The sequence below is a fragment of the Eschrichtius robustus genome, chromosome 4 (assembly GCF_028021215.1).
Source record: "Eschrichtius robustus isolate mEscRob2 chromosome 4, mEscRob2.pri, whole genome shotgun sequence".
NCBI classification, from domain to species: domain Eukaryota; kingdom Metazoa; phylum Chordata; class Mammalia; order Artiodactyla; family Eschrichtiidae; genus Eschrichtius; species Eschrichtius robustus.
Genome location: NC_090827.1, coordinates 61,395,450 through 61,416,828, shown reverse-complemented (window position 1 = coordinate 61,416,828; position 21,379 = coordinate 61,395,450). Strand labels below are relative to the sequence as shown.

At 38.7% G+C, this 21,379-nt stretch overlaps 1 protein-coding gene and 1 long non-coding RNA gene across 2 annotated transcripts in view; one reads left to right on the top strand and one right to left on the bottom strand.

Moving 5' to 3' along the window:
* LOC137764114 (uncharacterized) overlaps nt 1-21,379 on the bottom strand; it is a 165,243-nt gene that overhangs the window by 88,914 nt on the left and 54,950 nt on the right. The window lies entirely within an intron of this gene.
* Nucleotides 17,648-21,379, top strand: part of EREG (epiregulin) — a 17,130-nt gene continuing 13,398 nt past the window's right edge. The window contains exon 1 of the mRNA XM_068542821.1: nt 17,648-17,761. Coding sequence (XP_068398922.1) covers nt 17,713-17,761 — 49 coding nt within the window. The 5' untranslated portion in view covers nt 17,648-17,712. The remainder of the gene's footprint in view (nt 17,762-21,379) is intronic.

The window sequence follows — 21,379 nt, the reverse complement described above, 5'->3', positions numbered from 1 at the left end:
ACACCTACAACTGCAGCAAACATTGAATACAGCCCAACTCATAGCCAGATTAACATAAAACCTCACACTAAAAGCCTATTTATCTCAGTTTCTGTTACCTGATACATCATGTCCAGTTTTCAACCAAAAATCACAAGACATGTTAAAAGGCAAGAAAAAACACAGACATATCAAGAGACAGAACTCAGATAGGACACAGATGTTGTAATTATCAGACAAAGAATTAAAAATAACTATGATTAATATATTTAGGACACTAATAGGAAAAGGAGACAACACACAAGAACAGATGTGTTAAAGGGAAAACCACAGGCACAAAATGTCAGATGTGCTAAAGCCCATGATACCAAACTTAGATTTAACACTTGACTTAATTGCAGTTTTGACCTTCCCCAGGAATGTAATCTTAATTGGCCAATCTAGAATTTTCTGATCAGCACCAATGAGGTATTCTGTCACCTGAGTCCTCTCCATTCCCCAAAGGAAGAAGAGGTAATTCGCATGACTGACCCTCACACTTCCCCCAAAAGAAAATGACCTGGCCTGAAATAATCCTTTCTTTTATTTTACTAATAGCTTCCTTGGGCCACCATCTTTCCGTCTTTGAAAGCCTTCCTTTTGTACAACTCCTTGGAGTGCCCTTCTAATTTATTAGATGGGTTGCTGCCCAGTTCATGAATCATTGGTTAAAGCCAATTAGATCTTCAAATTTACTTGGTTGAATTTTGTTTTTTAACAGATGGGTAATATAAACATAGAGATGGAAATTCTAAGAAAGAAGCAAAGGGAATACTAAAGATCATAATACTGTAACACAAGGGAAGAATGCTTTTGGCGGGCTCAACAATAGAGGGGACACAGCTGAAGAATGAATCACTGGACTTGAAGATAAATCAACTGAAACTTTTCAAAACTGAAATGTAATGAGAAAAATGATTACAAAAGTAGAACAATGTACCCGAGAATGTGGAAAAATTTTTAAAGGTGTAACACACACACACACACACACACACACACACACACAGTTGGAATACCAGAAGGAAAAGAAAAAGGATAGGATGGAAGAAATATTTGAAGTAATAGTGGCTGAGAATTTTCTGAAATTAATTATAGACACCAAAGCACAGATGCTGGGAGGCCAGAGAATATTAAGCAGGATAAATAACAAAAAATCTACAACTAGGCCAATTACATTCAAACTGCAGAAAACCAAAGACAGAGGGAAAAATCTGAAAGAAGCTGGAGAAGCATGTTCTTGTAGAAGAAAAAGGGTAAGAATTATAGTAAACTTCACATCCAAAACCATGCAAATAATAGAATGGAGTGACATAATTAAAGTGATGGAAGAAAAAACGACCACCTAGAATTCTATATCAAGCAATATTACCCTTCAAAAGTAAAAGAGAAATAAAGACTTCTCAGAAAAACAAAAACTGAGAGAAGTCATTGCCAGCAGACTTGCCCTGTAAAGAATGTTAAAAACAGTTCTTCAAGAAGAAGGAAAACAGTATAAATCAAAAACATGGGTCTACATACAGAAGAGAAAAAGCACTGAAGGAATAATAAAATATTTTTCTTGTTAACTGACCTAAAAGATAGCTGTTTAAATTAATAACAGTAATAGCAATGCATTGGATGATTGTAACATGTGGATAAATGAAATAAATGACCGTAAATGTGATAAGGGATGGGAGGAAAAAATTGGAAACACCCTGTTATAGGATACTTGCCCTACATATGAAGCAGTATTATGTTATTTGAAGATGGCTTTAGATTAGTTTAAAATGTGTACTTCAAACTCTAGAGCAAGCATTAAAACTTTTAAAAAAGTATTATAATTGATACACTAAAAGGGGAGGTGAAAGGAAATCATATAAAACAATCAATTAAAACCAGAGAAGGCAGAAAAATAGTTGAAGCCAAAAATGGAAACAAAGAACAAATGCAATGAATAGAAAACAGTTACAAATATGGTAGGTATTAATCCAATTATATGAAAAACACCACTTTAAATGAGAATTGTTCTAAATATAGCAGTTAAAAGAGAGATTGCCAGAGGGCATAGATAAGAAGACCCAACTATATGATGCCCATAAGAAACCCACTTTAAATACAAAAACTCAGAAAGTTAGAAGTAAAAGGATGGAGAAAGGCATACCATGCTAATGCTAATGAAAAGAAAACTGGAGGAGCTGTTTGATTTCCAAAAGAACATACTTCTGAATAAGGACAATTACCAAGGATAAGGAGGGGCATTACATAATGAATAGGGTTAAATTCTCCAAGAAGACACGACAGTCCTAAATGTGTATGTGCCTAGTAACAGAGCATTAAAAAAAAAAAAAAAAGTGAGGTAAAACTGATAGAAGTGAAAGGAGAAATAGACAAACCCATTATTACAGTTGGAGACTTCAACTCCTCTCCTTCTGTAGTTAATAGATCAAGAAGGCAGGAAATAAGTAAAAATACAGTTGAACTGAAGTGCGCTATAAATCAACATGCCCTAATTGACATTTATAGAATACTCCATCCAGTGACGGCAGAAAACACATTATTCTGAAGCTCCCATGGAACATTCACCAAGATAGATCACATTTTAAGCCTCAACAAATTTAAAAGAATAGAAATCATAGAAAGTCTGATTTCAGAGCACAGTGGAATTAAACTTGAAATCAAGAACAGAAAAATAGCTGGAAAAATCCCCAAATATTTTGTAATAAAACAACACACTTCTAAACAACACTTGAGTCAAAGAAGTCTCAAGTGAAATTTTAAAATATTTTCAATTAAATTAAAATAAAAATACATCTTATTAAAATCTGTAGGATACAAATGAAGCAGTGCCTAGAAGGAGCTGGGAAGCTCTGCTGATTTTGGACGGGCTTCCTCATGAGTCTGGAATTTGGCTGGTGGTGGGCTGATCTTGACTGGTTTTGGCTAAGGGCTTAGCTCTGCTCCACATGTTTCTCATCCTTTTCCTGGAACCAGTGGCTAGCCCAGGCAGTGTTTTTCATGATGATGGCAGAGATGCAAGAAAGCAAGCCCATCCATGCATGTACTTCTTAAACCTTAGTTTGCACTACATCTGCTTATGTCCCATTGGCCCAAGCAAGTCAGGTGGCAGAAACCAGAATCAAGAGGTAGGGGAGTGGCAGTAGGAGGGTGAATGTTTATGAATAATAATCTATTTGAATAATCTATTACAATGATTGTGCCAATTTCAAAGTGTTGTGAGTATTGAATGAGATATTAATTGATGCAAGTTATGTCAGCTTTTAGCCTAGTAGCTAGCACATAGTAAGTGTACCATATTTGTTAGCAATATTTATTATTGTGTTAGGCTCTGAAAATAAGACAGGCATAGACCTTGTGCTCATAGTGCTTATTAAGAAAATAGATAATGAATATGTGATTACAAGAAGTGTCAGGTGCAATATTTTGGGGCACACTCTTCAGAGATAAGATTCATCTTGCATACAAGTCTAACAGTGTTGACAATTTAAATTCATGCATAAGTAAAATTACAAATTACTCCAAGTTATAACCATTAGGACTGAGAATAAACAAACTTAAAATATTACACACTTGAATTCCATGGGTTTACTGTATTACATTAGCCTTTTATCCAATCTTGGTCATTTAAAAAACAATAAAAACCTGGTATGGTTTATAATTTCCAAGTTGCTAAGTTACTGAACTCTCACTATGGACCAGGCACAGTTCTAAATACTTTATGCTTATTTAAGACCTACAACATCCTTAAGAGATAGTAATACTATCATTTCTGCTTTATCGATGGCAAAAAACTGAGGCACAGAAAGCTTAAGTGACTTGCCCCGAGTCACACAATTAGTAAATTGGGTTGTATGGATTTGAAACCAGACAATCCAGCTACAAGCCCACTCTTTTCACCTTCCACCCTCTTCAGTACTTCTACATATATCATCCTGTTTGATGCCAAACCCATTCATTCACCTAAAGAGCATTAATGAAGCACTGTTTATGTTCCAGGTACAGAGCCAGGAGCTGGAGGATATGAAAAAAGTGTGACACATGGTGCCTGGTTTACCATTGGGAAAAGGAAAGAAACTTAAAAAGTGTTCCTCAAGCCTGTCTAGTGTTGTCTGGGGAAATTCAGTCCTTCTCCCACGTCCATCTCTGACCTACAAAAGAGGAGGGTCTTTGGTGAATTCTACACCAGAGTTCTCCAGATTGTCAATAGGATCTCACGTGCAAGAAACCTCTATTCCTAAGGATCTATAAGTCACCTGAGAAAAAGCTCTTGATTCTTTTCTACTACTCAGGCTTAACAGTAAGGAGAAATCCCCTTTTCCTCAACAGCACTACATTCTGTTGTTATGTCACACACACACAAAAACAAAAAAGAAACAAACAAAAAAAAACTACGTCTCTCTACTATTCATTTTCTACAAAACCAGATGGCACTGCTTCATGCTTGACTTACTCATAATTCCAGCCTTTTTGTTCAGCGTTTGGCTAGAAAACATTCTGAGTTTTATGCCCTCCATGCACCTGGTCACTTCTCGTCCCCAACCACTACTGCTTTTCTACTTCAAGCTTATGACCCTCAACTGCCTTCCCCTCTGAGTGACCCTCTTCCTTATCTGATGACCTGTTTGTGCTGGGGAAAGGGTTGACTCTTGGCTCTGCTTGCCTCCAAGGGCTTCATCTGGGAGCCAGTTGCTGACCTCCAATAGTTTACTCCTTTGGGCCTCTCAATTCTCCAGCTCCTCTAATTCTCATGTAAATAGACCCTCAGATCCTGAACTTAAAGGCTTTCTCTCCAAAGCCTGAGTTACTGTGAGGCAAAGTGTCTGTATATGTGTTAATCTTATACTTTTGGAATACATACTACGCTGAGGAGATGTGCCTTTCTTGCAAGAGAGAAAAGTGGGGCTCTGGTATTGCTTTAAACCAAGGGGTTTATTAACCTAAGGTAGCCTAGTGTTGCATAGTTAAAAGTTAAAGCTAACCTGGGGTCAAGTGGAAGCCCAGGAACAAGTGGAGCAAAGAGTGCTGCGTCGGAAGGGTGAGATGGGCCCCCAAATGGGAGGAGGAGCCGCAAAGGGATTGGCTTTTAGAGGACTCAGGAGATGGAGAACAGGATGGAATGTGGCTGGGGATTCAGACCCGATCAGTGAGAAGTGCTTGGGCAGGAGTGAGAAGGGCAATTTACAGGAACCATGCCAAAACAGACCAGGCTTGGGAGCCAAAGGAACACCGGGAAAGACCAGGGATTCAAAATCTAACAAACCGAGTTTCAAACCCCAGCTCCATCACTGCTTGACCTTGTAAATGTTATTTAACCTTCAGGTTCTTATCAGTAAATTGGGAATCATTACGTCTACTCAATGGATTGTTGTGAGGATTAAAAGGAGGAATATGTGTAATAGACTTAGCTTAATGTTTCACACATAGCAAATATTCAATAAACACAAGTTCTCTCCCTTGTTTTGCTTCCTATTCCTCTCTCCCCCTCCACCATGCACATCCCAATCTTGAGTCATTTTTATAAACTGGGTTTGTGTCCCCATCTTACACAAATGTGATTTTAGGAAGTTCTAATAACCATTTTTAATTCTTCTTAGTTTAAAACTAGGGAATGTCACCTTTGTGCTTGAAATACCACTTATCTTTCTGAGAATAATCTGTTCCCATTCCTGACAGACTGATAAAATCTAAAGAAATATTCTATTTTTTCTTTTGACTGAAATGAAATGGTCTTTATCTAAACAGGCACGAAGAGTAAAGCAATAAATAAACTATCTTGACCCTTAAAGAAGAGAATGTCTTCACTTACCAGAAACAAAAACAGCAATCCCTCAAAACTTAGCACTGAATTCTGAGCAAAGGGGTTAACATTCGTGTAAATTATCTAACCAAATTAACACAAGCCCGTAATATAAATTCCCAACTTCTGATGCCAGTTTTAAAAGATGTAAGAAAAACTGCATTCTAAGAAAATATAAGGACCCGAACAAATACTTTAGTTTTACTGCAACTTTGTGCCTAAAGTATTGCTTGAAATACACAGAACGTCATATAAGAAAGTTTTTAGTTTATATAGTGATTTCAGAAGTAGTCGTTTTTGTCATAACAGGATTTGACCTATAAGTTAAGGAAATGATTATGTGCAGAGACAGTTGTCAAACCTTTTACCCAATGACATGTTTCCTTAAATGAAATTTTCTATGGAAGACCTGTATATAGAGCAAAATGTAGCAAAAGTGGGAGTGAGAACCTGGAATCCATCCACTCCAAGAACACACATTCTCTCTCCCGTTTCTGACCATGACAGAAACTCTGAGCCCCCATCCACCCATATAGCCCCTATGGCTTTAGTCCCACAGGACTCACCACTGCTCTAAAGCATCATTGATCTATGTGTTTCTTTTTTCTAAATTGCATATCGCAACCCATTAGTGTGTAATTAAATACATTTTAATGATTCTCACCTATTCCATCTTTCATACGAGATAAAATAGAAGAGATCACAGCACATTTCAACAAGATAAAATATTGCTTTTAAGACATGTATTTCAGAAAGATATAATTATATATTCCTGAGTATGCTGCATCAGAATGTAAAATGGTTTTAAGCCTCAGCCAAGAAAAGTCTGACAGACCCCACACTACTTCATGAGGTTGAGAAAACCTCATGAAAATTATAACATTTTGCTAAAATAACTTTGAAACGACAAACTGCCAACTCTAATATACATAATGGAACTGTGTTCAGAAAAAAAGTTACAACTGAACACACGTACAGGCCAATCAATGAAGAAGTTGGAGGCATGAATTGTGTTAGTAATAAAAAGAAGTAATTTGGTCTTCTTAGCTGTTTATTTTTATTTATGTATTTATAATTTATTCATTATAAGTAGCATGCTATTTTTTCCTGTCTATCAAAAACTGTTTAGTTAAACCTAAGATTGTTGAATAACTTGGGCTGTCTTATGCCTTCTATCATACTTGCTAAGTTCTTCATACATCAGGGATATAGATGTAAAGGTATTTCAAATACTTCAAATGTAAAAAGTGGCAATAGCAGTAACAGTTAATCCATGAAATTGGGTGATGCCACTTCTCTTAATAACGCTGCAGATGTGTTTATCTTTCAGGCCGCAGTATCATTCCTGTATTAATTTTCACAATAATGGGCATCCAAATATGATAAGCATATTTGTCTTTTTCATGTGGAACACAAGAGTCTTGTGTTGGTTGGGCTCCTAATTGCTGGGTTACCAACAGAAGGAGTCCCTTGGCTCCTTAAGCTGTAGGATTTTCTCAAAATGATTCATCTCATCTCTGACCAGTTCTCAGCATGATTCAAGATGCTATAGTCTTTAACAAGCAGCATTTTCTGGAGATTGCTTCAAGTATTTCTTCTGCTCAACAGGCTTTTGGCTGTCCACACCAAACGCATCCTGTGACACTGTGACTTGTGAGTGGTACTGATCAGTGCAGAGAAGTATTGTTAAATTGACCGGGGAATTTTTGCAGAAACTAACGCCTACGGCCATAATAAGTCTCTGGTCAAAAATGTGTTAAGTGCCTGCTTAATGGGCAAGTTTTCCTTACCATTGGCCCTAAATTTGATTCGTAGATATCTAACAAAACTGGTCCAGGAGCTTGTTGAGATAAAATGCACACCATTAATGTAATAGGATTATACTGGCAATAATTATTAACATTGTCATGTTGGAACACTGCCAGATATAGGACAACTGAGTCCCAATGTAACTTCCTTCTCTTCTTATAATTTATAATATGGAGTTCAGCTTTGGTAATCAACAAATTCATTCAACAACTATGTATTTAGTGCCTACTATGTGCAAGACACTAAACTAGGTACAGCAGTGCATCCAAACACAAGTAAGGCATCACTTTGGCTTCAAGAATATTAGAATCTGGTATTCAGAATACAACTTTTAAATCACCCCTAACAATAATAAAAGTCAATAGTAATTGTGTAACTTATTATGTGCCAGGCAATGTTCTAAAAATTTTAACTTCAAGTTACTCAAAAGCATAGTTATGGATCCTTCCCTCATAGAGCTTATTTTTCCATGAGAGAAGCAAAGAAGCAAATGCATGAAGAACTGGTAAGTTTTATGATGAAGAAAGTTCAGGATGTAATAAAGGCCATTACTGGAAGTCCTTAACATGGTCTAGAAAGAAGAGGGAAGGTTCCCAGAGGAAGTAATAATAAAGGTGACACTCATTTGAATGTGAGCCAGGACAAAACTTAAACAAAATTGCCAAGAACCTGCGGCTCAAGTGTCATAAAACTATTTTGAACTCAAAAGTCACAAAAGCAGAAATGTATAAACATCAATGCTTCCATCCTCAAATTTATCCTCTAACATCAAAAGCTATCCCTAGCTTATCCCAGCCTATCCCTATCCATTGTTGAGCTTGATTTTGAATACCTTTTATTGACTTGTGATTTTGGAGAGTCAAGGACTTATCAGAGCCACCAGAGACCTTGGTACAACAGACACCAGAACAAAGAGCGGAATGTTTCCTGTTAGGATGCCATGATATCCATTACAAGACTGGCAGCACGGGGTAACTGCAAAGGGAAGGGCAGTTTACAACCATTCCTTGTGGAGCCCCACAGCTACCTGGGAGATCTTCTTTCCAAATCCAGAGACACACTCTGTCATCTAGGTAGGGTACAGGAGGCCTGTAGGAAATTGGTTCAAGATTCATGTAAAACTCAGGTTTCCTTTTGGTGAGATTTCGGGCTTCCTTTAACTTTATTTTTCTTATATTCTTAGGAATGCAGTTACACTAACCCAGGACAGATAGATCTGAAGTACTATTTCCTCTGGTACAAAGCTAGAAAGATAACTAGATTTTACAAATAGGTATGTATTAAGAGGTGTCTTTAGAGGAAGGAAAATTAATGCTGTTACAGGGAGTTCGGGGAGTTGATTGGTGAGATGATGGGAGTTTTGAAGAATCTTGAGTCTGAATTTACAGTCCAAGAGCCACAGTAACTTGAGAGGAGACTCCAGGAGTTGTAGGACTGGTATTCCTTTCATGTCATTTTTAAAAAAAATACATTTATTTTTTATTTATTTTTGGCTGGGTTGGGTGTTCATTGCTACGCACGGGCTTTCTCTAGTTGTGGCGAGCAGGGGCTACTCTTCATTGTGGAGCTTCTCATTGTGGTGGTTTCTCTTGTTGCGGAGCCCGGGCTCTAGAGCACAGGCTCAGTAGTTGTGGTGCACGAGCTTAGGTGCTCCACAGCATGTGGGATCTTCCCAGACAAGGGCTCGAACCTGTGTCCCCTCCATTGGCAGGTGGATTCTTAACCACTGCACCACCAGGGAAGCCCCTTACTTTTTTGATCTTATGCTATTCTGAAGTCCAAAACAGTTTAGGTTCCACAGCACCATATAAAGATTGAAGCTGATAATCCATGTCTGTTTCTCTAGAGTCAGCTATTTGCCCTCACTGAAGATACAACAGATACTATATATGTGTGTGTGTGTGTGTGTGTGTGTATGTATGCATGTATACTCTATATAGAGTACCTGTTGTATGTATTGGGTTGCCCAAAAAGTTCATTTGGGTTTTCCCACAACATCTTACAGAAAAACCTGAACAAACATTTGGCCAACCCAATATCTCCCTGTACCCCCTCACCCTCACACACAAATAGTGGAATAGGGATAGGTAGGAAAGGAATAAGAGGAGAGACCAATACATTTAAATAAGGAGTGAGTGAGATAGTATGTATAGAATCTCAATATGTATGTATAGATCACTTTGTCCCTAATCCCTCTATTAAAATATATAAGGATACCTTCTTAGAGCTATGTAGAAGTGAAGAAAATTATTTTTGATATTTCCCTCCAAATTAAATAAGCAAAAGATAAGAAAAGCGTGTTATAGTAAAGCCCACCATAAGCAGCTTCCTTATCTCGTTCATTTGAATACTATATGAGTTAAACAGAGGCCTGCCTGGAAGAACGACTCATCTCTACTACATGAGCTTTACACTTAGTTTTGATTACTTTTTGGGAGGCCTGTGCTATGAATGTTCCCAAGCTGAGGCTCACTGACGACTCCTCTGATAGTAATATTTAGTATTAGAAGAAATACAGGACATTATGTGCCTGTAATCTGACTTCTGTCCTCTCCATTCCACTGAACTTTCTCCTGAAAGGTTACCAGTGACCTCATTCTTGCCAAACCTCTTCCTCCATTCCTATTGTCTTGACCTCATTGTTCCACCTGTTACTGGTACCTATGCCTCCTCTTTGGAACGCCCACATTTTGCTTTGGGAATCCAGCACTATCATGGTTGCCCTTTTAAATTTTTGACCCTCTTATATATCTTGGCACTAAATAAATATCTGAGATGAATGAAAGGAACAATTATTTCCAGGTTTTACAGATGAGGCTACTGCAGTATAAACAAGCTCATAAGGTCAAAAGACTCACGAATGATAGGAGCCAGGATTGCAACTTAGTGCTTCTAACTATTATTGATTTAGTGTCTTTCTTTTTCTTCCTTTCTTTCTTTCTTTCTTTCTTTCTTTCTTTCTTTCTTTCTTTCTTTCTTTCTTTCTTTCTTTCTTTCTTTCTTTCTTTCTTTCTTTCTTTCTTTCTTTCTTTCTTTCTTTTCTTTCTTTCTTTCCTTCCTTCCTTCTTTCCTCCCTTCCTTCTTTCTTTCCATAAATTTTTTTTTTCTGATTTTTGGCACATTTATCATATACCCTTTTTTTCTCTCAGAAAAAGTGAAATTTTTGTCATAAATGTGATTTGGTTTATACTACAATACAGTCCTCTTTATCTGCAACAGGATCAAGATTTTCAAGTTTCTAAACCCCACATAGTTTTTGTGGAGTTTATGATTTATAAGTTGTAAGCAAGGGGAAGAAAATGACCAAAACACCTAAGCAAAAATACTACGGGAGATGAAGGCAAGATTTAGAGAACTGGAGTAGCCCGTTTAGAAGATAAACTACTTTTTCAAATCCTGAGGACATTATCTGTGCTATCACTCTAGGATAATTTAGCCAATGCCTAAAATTGCTCAATGCTTAAAGCACATACAGTCAAGAGATAAAAAGCTGTGGTTCCATCTTCTCAGTACCAGATTCAGAAGTCATAGAAAGCTATACCATTGGAGATCATGTGGTTCAAACCTGCATTTTAAGAATGAAAAAAATCTAGCCCAGAGCTGTTAAATGAGCTATACAAGATCACACAAGAGTTTATGTTCAGTCAGGACTAGAACTTGGATCTAAGCTATGTGGTTCAGTATTCTTTCTTTTTTCCATGTTTTAGTTAAAACATCAAGCTTTCTGCTTATAAGAATACATCCATTTGAAGCCCTTCCCAAACCAAATGAATCACAACCTTTGGGAAAGTAAGACCCAGACTTCAGGAATTTTTTCTGAAACTGACTAAGTGAGTTTAAAGTGCAGCCATGGGTGAGAATTGGTGTCTAGCCAGCCGTACAATAAATTATTAGCAATTACATAAATCATTCCTTACAGAGTAAGATGCATTGCAAGATAGAATACAATCTCATTTGTGTGTAATTTTATTGGGGATAATTTCTAAGTCAAATATATATTACCAGCAATATCCAATGCAATAAAAATGGAGGCTTTTAATAGCTATTGTTTTATTGCCCTCACTAGCAGGTTTTTAACCTGTCTGTTAGTGGTAGTGATAAACTGAGAAAAAATATTAATCATAAAACAATTCCTAGGATTTTTATGGCACTCTATCTTCTAGATATTTTTACCCCCAGGGTCTGCATAAATTAAGCAATCCTAGGTAATGTTTATTGAGACATAGATTTAGAAAGCAATTCAGATACCTTTGAAGAGACTGACAGACAAGAAAGTTTCAAGCTTAAGTATCTACTGTGTCCGTTTTGTCCTTTTTCCACACCTGATAATGACATTAACATTAAATATTTATGAAACTACATAAATCCATAAGCAATCATGCAATAATCATGCAGATGATTTAGAAATAAATTGCAAAGTTTCTCAAAGGCTGATGTGCGGTTGTATGAGACATAAAATATTCATTGAATGACTGTTGAATCAATGACTCTGAAAGTTAACCTTTTAACTGTACAATGTTGCTTAAGGAGTAGAAGCACCAGCGTAGGCAATGTATGATCACATCCTACTAGGCGTTAGCTAAACACGAAATAGCAGTACTTTAAATAGGGATAGCTGCATTCCTAATTCATCATCACTACGTGTGTAATTAATGCTCTGTGGGTATAAGCGACAGAAGGGGAGGCTCTTCTATTACTAGGGCACAGTTCACGGCAAGTACAAGAAGCAGCAGCTTCAGATATCAGGTTCCTAATATCATGTAGTATCTGTCTCTTTCTTGCATCTTGCGATTACTGAATGATTTTTTCAGAGGATTCTGTTGATGAAATTCACAGGTGACATTTCTGATGGGACATTTGTAGAATAAAATGTTTTACATAAGCACAATGAACCATAAAAAAGTAAGATTAACAAATGCTTTGGCAATGGAAGCTGGAAGGCTGGCACACCTAATTTTCTTCTTAATAGGATAACAACAACATAGGACATTCATCTTAAGGAAGTATAAAAACTATCTGCAAAGGGATGTGAATGCTCTTTGCAAATAATTTGAGACTAGAAAACTCCAGAAACGTGGATTTTAATGAAAATATCTGAGAGCGGCGCACATATAACAAGCACTGCACTTTCAGTGAACCAGGTGTTGCTATGGGTCAAAGCAATACAGTGTGATGGTGAAAGAGTCTGGTACCACCTGGAGTCAGGTTGCCTGGTTTGAATCCCATCTCTGTTGTTTATGAGCTGAAGGGCCTTGAACAAATTCCTTACTATTTTGCCTTAGTCTCATCTGTAAAATGGAAATAAAAATGTACTGACCTCACAGGGTTATTTAGAGGAATAAGTAAGCCATTATATTTTAAACTACCTAGTGAGTTAAAAATGTTAGGTATAAATAGTAGTTGTCATTATTATTTTTATTATTATTATTATTAGGCACATCCACATTTAAAGTTAAGAACAAATATCCACTACTTTCATGTTCCTTTCCACCTATAGTTCTGAATCTAAACAGAACCACAAACAGAAGATAGCGTCTTTGAGTGAATTCACTGATCTAATCAGTTAATCAGCCATCCACACCATTCAGTCAACATTCAAATGGTACATAAATTTTTAAATGTTTTGGAATCTTTTTTGGTTTCAGAAAACTCCTCAAATTATCAGGTCAATCAATAAGAAATAATAATTTACTGGACTTTAAAGCTTTCTAAATTTTTACTTTCCTCTACCTCTGTATATACTGAAAGAAAAACAAGGAAATTTTCCTTTTTGAATTCTTATACTAATTCTCAATTAAGAATGGATTAGTCTAGAGGAAAATGACTTTTTTAAAAAAGTTTATCATAGAGGCTATTTAAAAAAAGGGAGGATCACTACATTCAATATATGTTCCTCCTTTCTCTGTTTTTGTCTCTAACTGTATATGATATGAATAAATAAATCAATGAGAGATGGCATGGCAATCTGTTGATTTTTGGTCAAGCAGAAAAGCAAAGCAGTCACTTTCCCATAAAGGTGATATATGGGGATATAGAGAGCCCAGAATTTTGCTTGGAAATCTGTGTTTTATTTGTAGTTTATAAGACACTCTTTAATTTAACACATGTTTTAAAAATTATCCTGAAGGACATAAATTCTTCATTCAAGTGGAACTTGCTAAAAAGTTCCCATATGGTTAATATTTGGCTAAATTTGGAATAAAATCAGGTTTTTTTTCAGAAGTTAGCATCTGATGGAACAGAATTCACGTTCTAGGACTCATATTTTGAATGTCAAATTTAACAACTTGATCTTGAACACTTTCCTATATTTTTCAACACCTTCATTGTAAAAAGAAGTAATCCAGCACCACTCCATTGTAGCAGTTCTTGCTAAGGATTAGCTAATAAAAGACTTTAAACATTTTGTGTTATATAAAAGCTAATTCACCAAAGCAGGTATTATCTGCTGTTAGTTTGAAAAGCAGTAATTTCATAATAAACAAGTGCCCATTGCAGTCCCAAGGAGCACTGACTTGAGGAAAAAAGCAAGAGATGGAAGAAGAATTGTGAGGTTTTATCCATTCTTGTCTGAGGCTAGATGCTAGTTTTTTAGGTCTGGCCCAGGGCTGGATTTGGCTATGGTCTGTAATAGGTTTATTGCTGATACCCATTTAGGCCTGTATGTGGATGGTGCCAGCCCAGGGTTTCCTAACTCCCCTAAGAAGACCCCTTTTAATGTAAAAAGATTATTTTGCCACATCTCCCCACCTTACAGAGGTTACATGTCTGTTACGTATCAATTAAACTACCGGTGCCACCAAGCCACCTTGAATTCATTATCAATTTAAAATGAATACATTTTAATAACCACAATACTCAATGTATCAGATAGATATTTAGACTATAAATATTATTTCTATTTACAAACCATTTGACAAAGAAAATCCCCAAACCTCTCAGATCGGGAATTGCTGATCTGGTTGATGTCTTTAAGTCACTTCCTAGTTGGAAAATTCTCTATGACTTGATTATTTTCTTCCCAAACTGTCCTATCTTCAAATATATTTTGTGCCTTTAAGAGGAATTATGATTGTACTTCATACTATGATACGTTTAAATGAAAGATTAATGAAAATTGTTTCCAATTATTAAAAAAAAAAAAAAGAAGACGACGGCTATTTCGCGGATGCAGTGGCAAATCTTCCCTGATGTATCATGATGGAGTCATTCTCGAAAACTAATGGCTAGAAAATTGAGTAAACATAGGACCAATAAAGAAAAGATTTCTTCACACCATGTGAACTTAACCCGTAGAGTTCCTTGCTGTGGAAAATTTGGGGATAAGCACAAGGATTTTTTTCACGATGATGGTACCTCATGCTTGCCGGCATTAGCTACAAAGTGCCAAAAAATTCCTCTTCACATATCAATACCAAAGAGTTGACTGTTGCTGCATGACCCCGTTTTCCCCAATGTGTTCCCACCCCCTCCTTCTTTTGAGCACAAATCACAACACTGTATTTGTTGAAATACGACATTAATTAGGACTAAGACATTCTTCTTCCTGTCACTCCTCGTAGGTAAATGACAGGCCATTGTGCAAAATAAGGAAATGCTCCCAGTTGACCCCTCATTCTTTCCAATGAATTCTGCTTTGATTTTTCAGACACTTGAGTTATTTCTTTTCCAGATCCAATTTGTAAAACAAAAACTATTACGAGCCAGCAGTCCCTTTTCCTAATTCTAATTTACCAAATTTGTGATCCCTGTCAATTTTCCATAAAACTAACCCATTGCCAGGATCATCTTTCTTGGTTCCATTTATTCTTTTACAAAAGAGCAATTAAGTGACAAGTTACTTACTGCTTGTTTTCCAGCTGGATTCAGAAGTTAGACTTAGGAACCCATAATCCTACCTCTATCTTACCATGCATTCATTCATTTAGCTCATGAATACTGCCAACCTATTAAGTACCATCATCCTAACACGTATTTACATATCATAACAGGTACTTTTAATGAGTGCCGACTCTGTACTAGGCATTGCGGAAAGCACATTCATTATCTTCCGATGAGTTAGATACTGTTATTATCCCTATTTTACATATGAGGAAACGGAGAGAGGTTAAATCACTTGTCCAAGGATTCACATGCAGACAATCTAAATCCAGAACCCATGATCTTAACCACTGAGGGAAAGATGAAGTGTTTGTTTCCAACATGAGAGTTCTGGTGAAGGAGAAAGAGGGAGAAAGAAAGGAAGGAAGGAGGGAAGGAAGGAAGGAAGGAAGGAAGGAAGGAAGGAAGGAAGGAAGGAAGGAAGGAAGAAAGAAAGAAAGAAAGAAAGAAAGAAAGAAAGAAAGAAAGAAAGAAAGAAAGAAAGAGGAAGGGAGGAAGAAAGAAAGAAAGAAAGAGAGAGAGAGAGGGAGGGAGAGAAGAGAGAAAGAAAGAAAGAAAGAAAGAAAGAAAGAAAGAAAGAAAGAAAGAAAGAAAGAAGGAAAGAAAGAAGGAAAGAAAGAGAGAGAGGGAGGGAGGGAGAGAGAGAGAAGAGAGAAAGAAAGAAAGAAAGAAAGAAAGAAAGAAAGAAAGAAAGAAAGAAAGAAAGAAAGAAGGAAAGAAGGAAAGAAAGGAAGAAGAGAGAGCGGGAGGGAGGAAAAGGAAAGGAATAATAAGAAGAAAACAAAAGTAGAAAGGTAAGGAGTTAACCAACATCCATTAGATTCCATTTTCTATTCAACTATGCTGTCAGTACTGCTGTATTGACACACTGTTTTCAGGCCCTACAGGGGAAATACAATAACAAGTAAGGCAATTTATGTATTCATACAGATCTGAACATATGACTGACAAACAATAAAAGTTAAACAATTCAAAGTAGTTTCATCAGGTATGAAGTACCACATCTAGAATTCTGAGTCTAGGGGAAAGATAAACAATACAAGCTGTAAGAGATCAGAATGGAGAGAGATCCCTGTAGGGTCAAGAAATCCAGGCCCTTGAGGAGAACCAGGAAAGTGAGTAGGATTTGACCAGCTCCAGTAAAAGGCAGCCATTTCCCCAAACTGTGACTCCGCCAGCACAGGGAGGAAAGCGGGAATAAGCAAAGGCAGAGTGAGTTTCCCAGGCTGGCTGGGGCGAGAAAATTTGTCCAGTGAACTAGTGGGAGCTGAGGTTGAAAAGACTGTTGGCTTTACATTTGTGTCTGGCCTTGTCCAAAAGGCAACGGGAAGTCACTGAAAGATTCTGTACAGCGGAGTGACAGGATTAAGGCAAAGCTCAGGGAAGTTAAACCAAAAGCAGCAGGCTGATGGATGGGGGAAAACATCATTTAGGGGAAGAAATGATGATTATGAAAAAATAATTATGATTATTTCTTCATAATCACTAGATCTTGAAGCCATAAATGCCTGTACCACGTAGGAAGCAGAGGGGCTTCGAAAGAAGCTGTAGACACAAAAAGCAACTCTGGGCAGTGGTGGGTGTGAACACAAAGAAAGTCCTTGAGCCACTGACAAGTTTCAAGAATGTCCGTAAGTCACTCACACACACACACAGCTCTCCAAATGCACGTACTGGGAACTCCAGCCCTGGCTGGAAGACTGGCTGACTCAAGTTACGCCTGTCACCCACAGCAACTAAAACCACCCACTATCCAGCAGGTGGTCCCACAGAGCAAACCGACCCGTCTGGTCCACGCTCCCCACCTCCCCCCGCAGGAGCCCGAGAGGGAGCTGCAAAAGTTTGGGGAGTAGTCCCCGGCTCACCCGAAGCGCATTGTTTCGTTCCTCAGCCACTCGCAGGTGTTCGGAGAGGGAGGGTAACTTCCGGACAGTCCTCCGGCCACTCCTCCCCCGGGGGCGATTATGAAACTCCGGACACTCTAGTTAGTCCTCAGTCCCCAGGCCCCTCCCCGTACTTATAAAGGTCTCGGCGCGGGGCTGTGGAGCTCACTTGCCCTACAGACCGGGTGTCGGAGGGAAAAGCTGCCGACGCGTGGCCCCCGCAGCTCCAGCAGCGCCCGCCGCCGCCGCCGCCGCCGCAGCCCCGCCGGCCCCCGCCCGCCGCCCAGGCCACGCCCGCGCCCCGCACACGCTGACGCGGGGAGGAGGATGGAGCCGCGCCGTGCCCGCCGGGTCCCCGCGCCGCTGCTCTGCTTGGGTGAGTTCCCCCGGCCCTTCCCGCCGCGGAAGACGAGACTAAGGCGGCCCCGGGGCAGCTGTCCTTTGACAAGTACCGCGCTTTCCACCAGACTCAAGTGTACTCCGTTTCGAACGACGTCTCTCGTTAGGCGAGCCCGTCTTTCCCTCCAGCCGGCGATGGAAGAGGGTGGGGTAGGGGAAGGGGCTGGTGTTAAAAATACCTTGCACGGATAGATGAACTTGGTCTGTGTGTTCTGCATGAAGTAATATAGCTCCGTATTAGGCGAAATAAAAAGTTGAAAAGATTTCGGGTTTGTTGTTTGTTTCCTTTTGAAAATCTGACAGTTCTAGAAATCCAAAAGACGGGAGAACCGGGCTGGGGGCGGGGACAGGAGGCGGGAATAGGGACAAGACCCGCGCCTAGGAAAGACCTTTTGGAAAGAAACGCTGTTCTGCCTGTCTTGCCTTCAGTTTTCTAAATCAAGCCGGGTTAAGCGTCTGGGGGCGTTGGCGTGCGGCGGTGCCAGCTTCGCTGAAGCTCCAGAGGATGAAAAGGCTGTTTGCGTAGCCGGAGCGGGAGGGACACGCGCAGGTCCGGGTGCTCCAGGAGGCCCTTGGACGCCAACACCTGCTGCTTCCGGTTTCCCCCGCGGGCTGGTCGGGCTCTTTTGGCTCGCTGCTACTTGCACCCTTGTATTCTGTAATGGCTGAGCGTACTTTAATGCTTGTCTTCTTATTTGAGATAATTTAGTTCTTGTGGACAGGGAAAAAAAAATCGTTCACTTTCCTGGTTTAAAAATATATATTGCGAATTCCTAAACTTCAAGAGGAATTTGGAGCTGTATATGACAATTTTAATAAGGAAATAAAGGTTGCCAATCTCGCTTTTTTTCTGGAGTTGCAATGAGGCGAATTCCCCTAACTCACTCTACCTGTGCAGGATGTGACAGTTCAATTATTATTTCGACAGGCCTTATCTTACGGGTTGGGAAACCTAATGAAATGCATACTACGCATAGTTGTAACTTACTTGTCCAACTTCAAGGACATCGGTGGAAACTGGATCTGTGGTTTCTACCAAAACTGTACTAAGAACGACGTGCTAGAAGGTTCTCAGTAAATAATGTGGCTTTGCTATCTTTGTTTTGAAGTCTCCGTGAAAAAGGTGACAGTCTTCCTAAAGTTAGAAATTAACCTAGAGATCAGAATAGCTTAGCACTTTTTTTTCCACCTGTAAGGTTGCTCTGAACAATGCGAGTGTCTGTTCTGGGCCACTCACTGAATATGCTAATTTAAGACAGCAAGAGCCTCTGAATAACCTGCTTACTACCTACCTAGCATATGTGTTGTGTGTTTTTGTTGTCATAAAAGTGCTTAACTCCTTTATTGCATTACTTAATTATAGTTCACCTATTTCATCAGCTGCCAAGCCCATTTCCAAATGAGCTAGGTCAGTTTCTGTTTTCCCAGTTTGTTAAGATATTTTCCTGCCACTAGGAAAGTTCCTGTTTGAAGTTCTGTATCATATCTCTGTACTCTATTCAGGTATGCAAGTTCAGTAGTCTTATTCCAAAGCACATGGAAAAAAGGCAAGGCCACCTGTTACTTCTGAAATTGCCATTTCCCCCCCAAACAAAAGATTACCTAGGAATACTTTTCCCATATGTCTAGCCTTCAAAAGAAGGAAAGAGTTATTTTAGATTTCAGCAAACATTGTATTATCGCTTTTTTTGTGGAATTCACATGTATTTATATCTGTGGAAAAAATACAGACACTTTCATTTCCATCCTCTGTCTCCAACACATGCAGATTTAAATTGCTACACACACCCCACAATCATTTGGTTACCTTTACATTTTATAAATATTTGATATTGATGTTCTTGCTTTATATATGGGGAAACTATTACCCGGTGTCCCATAGAAAAGCAAAGCTACACTGAAAAAGTTCGCACCCAGGTTTGCTGGCACTTTTAGCTTACTCAACGTTAAGTAAAAGGGTTGAGATACCTCAAACTAGATAATGCATTTCTAAATAATATATAATTTTAGAGTTAAATGATCATTTCTAATCTTTGATTGTTGCAGGATGAATAGGAGAAATTTTTCTCTTGAGTTCTGCAATTAATGTTTAGGGGCTCTTGATCTAAAAGTCAGACATGTTCATTGATACCCAAACGGGCTTTTGCGCGTGTTCCTGAATGACAGATCCAAGACAATTGATGCCCACTTCATTGCACAATGACAGAGAATTGAGCAGAATAAACATTCTTTCTTGAAACCTGAGAAGCGCGGATCTCAATGAGGCAATGGCTCGCCTCAGATCTTTTCTTTTGACCCTGAGAGTTTACGAGCTGCCTGGTGCTGGCCACAACCTGAGATGACACATCATAGGTAGAAACAGGATGACAGGCCTCTCCGGTCTGGGTTTTGGTCCAGGTATTCTAGCTGCCTTCCGCATCATCTTGCCACATGAACAACCTGGGCAATTGGGGTGTGTGGTTCAGCACTGAGGCCCAAATCCAGGAGCTGGGAAGGGAGCTAACAGTTACCAAATGCCTCCTGTGAGCCGACCATGTCGTGTGTTAGGTGTTCTCCACATATCATCTCCTTTGCTCCTTAAAACACTATAGGAGGTAGGTATGATTAGACCAGTTTGACAAATGAAGAAACTGAGGCTCAGTGAAGTCAGGTACCTTACAAGGATTTAGAGATGGCAAATGTCAAGGTCATTCTGGAGCAACGTGTAAAGAGCCAGAGGTTCTCAGAGTTATCGGAAGCATAATAAAAGTAACAGGTTCTAGTAGAGAAGTTCCAGAGTAGTCTCGGGACTGCCCCAGGGCTTAGAATCTGTTATGGGGACTGGTATTTGTGCAAAACTGGTACTTTATGGTATCACTCAAAATCAAGCACAGAAAAGATACAATTATTTCCTTAAGCTCTGCTGAAATATGTTAAATTTTTACTTAACCTATATTCAGCATTTTTAATACCCAGAAAATGACTTTTATTATGAAGCCATCATTGACATCAGTTGACTGAGGCCTTTGTTTCTATTTTTATACTTTCCTAGATGTATAGTAAGTAAAGCAATCGAGGAGAAGGAAACCCACATCCTTTTTGTTCCCCGGATCATTCACAATATTGTGAATTGCATGTAGTACTGATAAGGGATCAAGTTGGAATCTACAGCACACTTCTATTAACAGTGAGGAAATAGACATACTTCTTCTTTGGTTAAAAAAAGTGCAATATTCACATAATCACTTTGGAAAAAATTGAATTTGAATGTCTTCTGTCATTTTTTGCCCAAGAATCTCCCATTTCCTGGTTAATAATCACCCAGGAGATGCAAATGTCAAGTAAGAAATCCTTTCTAAAGAGACTGTAAATTAAGGTGTGGCTTCCTCATCTGTCAGTCTTCACTCTGAATATAGGCCTATGCAAATTGTCTAATTCATATGGCTGTAACTGCTGTTGAGAACATTCCTTCAGAAGACAATGGGAAGGCTCCCTAGAGCTGTAATAGGAGAGGTCCTCAGGGAGGAGCAGCCTGACAACCACTGCCTTGGTATGGCAATTCTGGAACCTTTGGAAAAATGAAGTAATGCGACAGACTCAGTGTCCTCTGGCAATG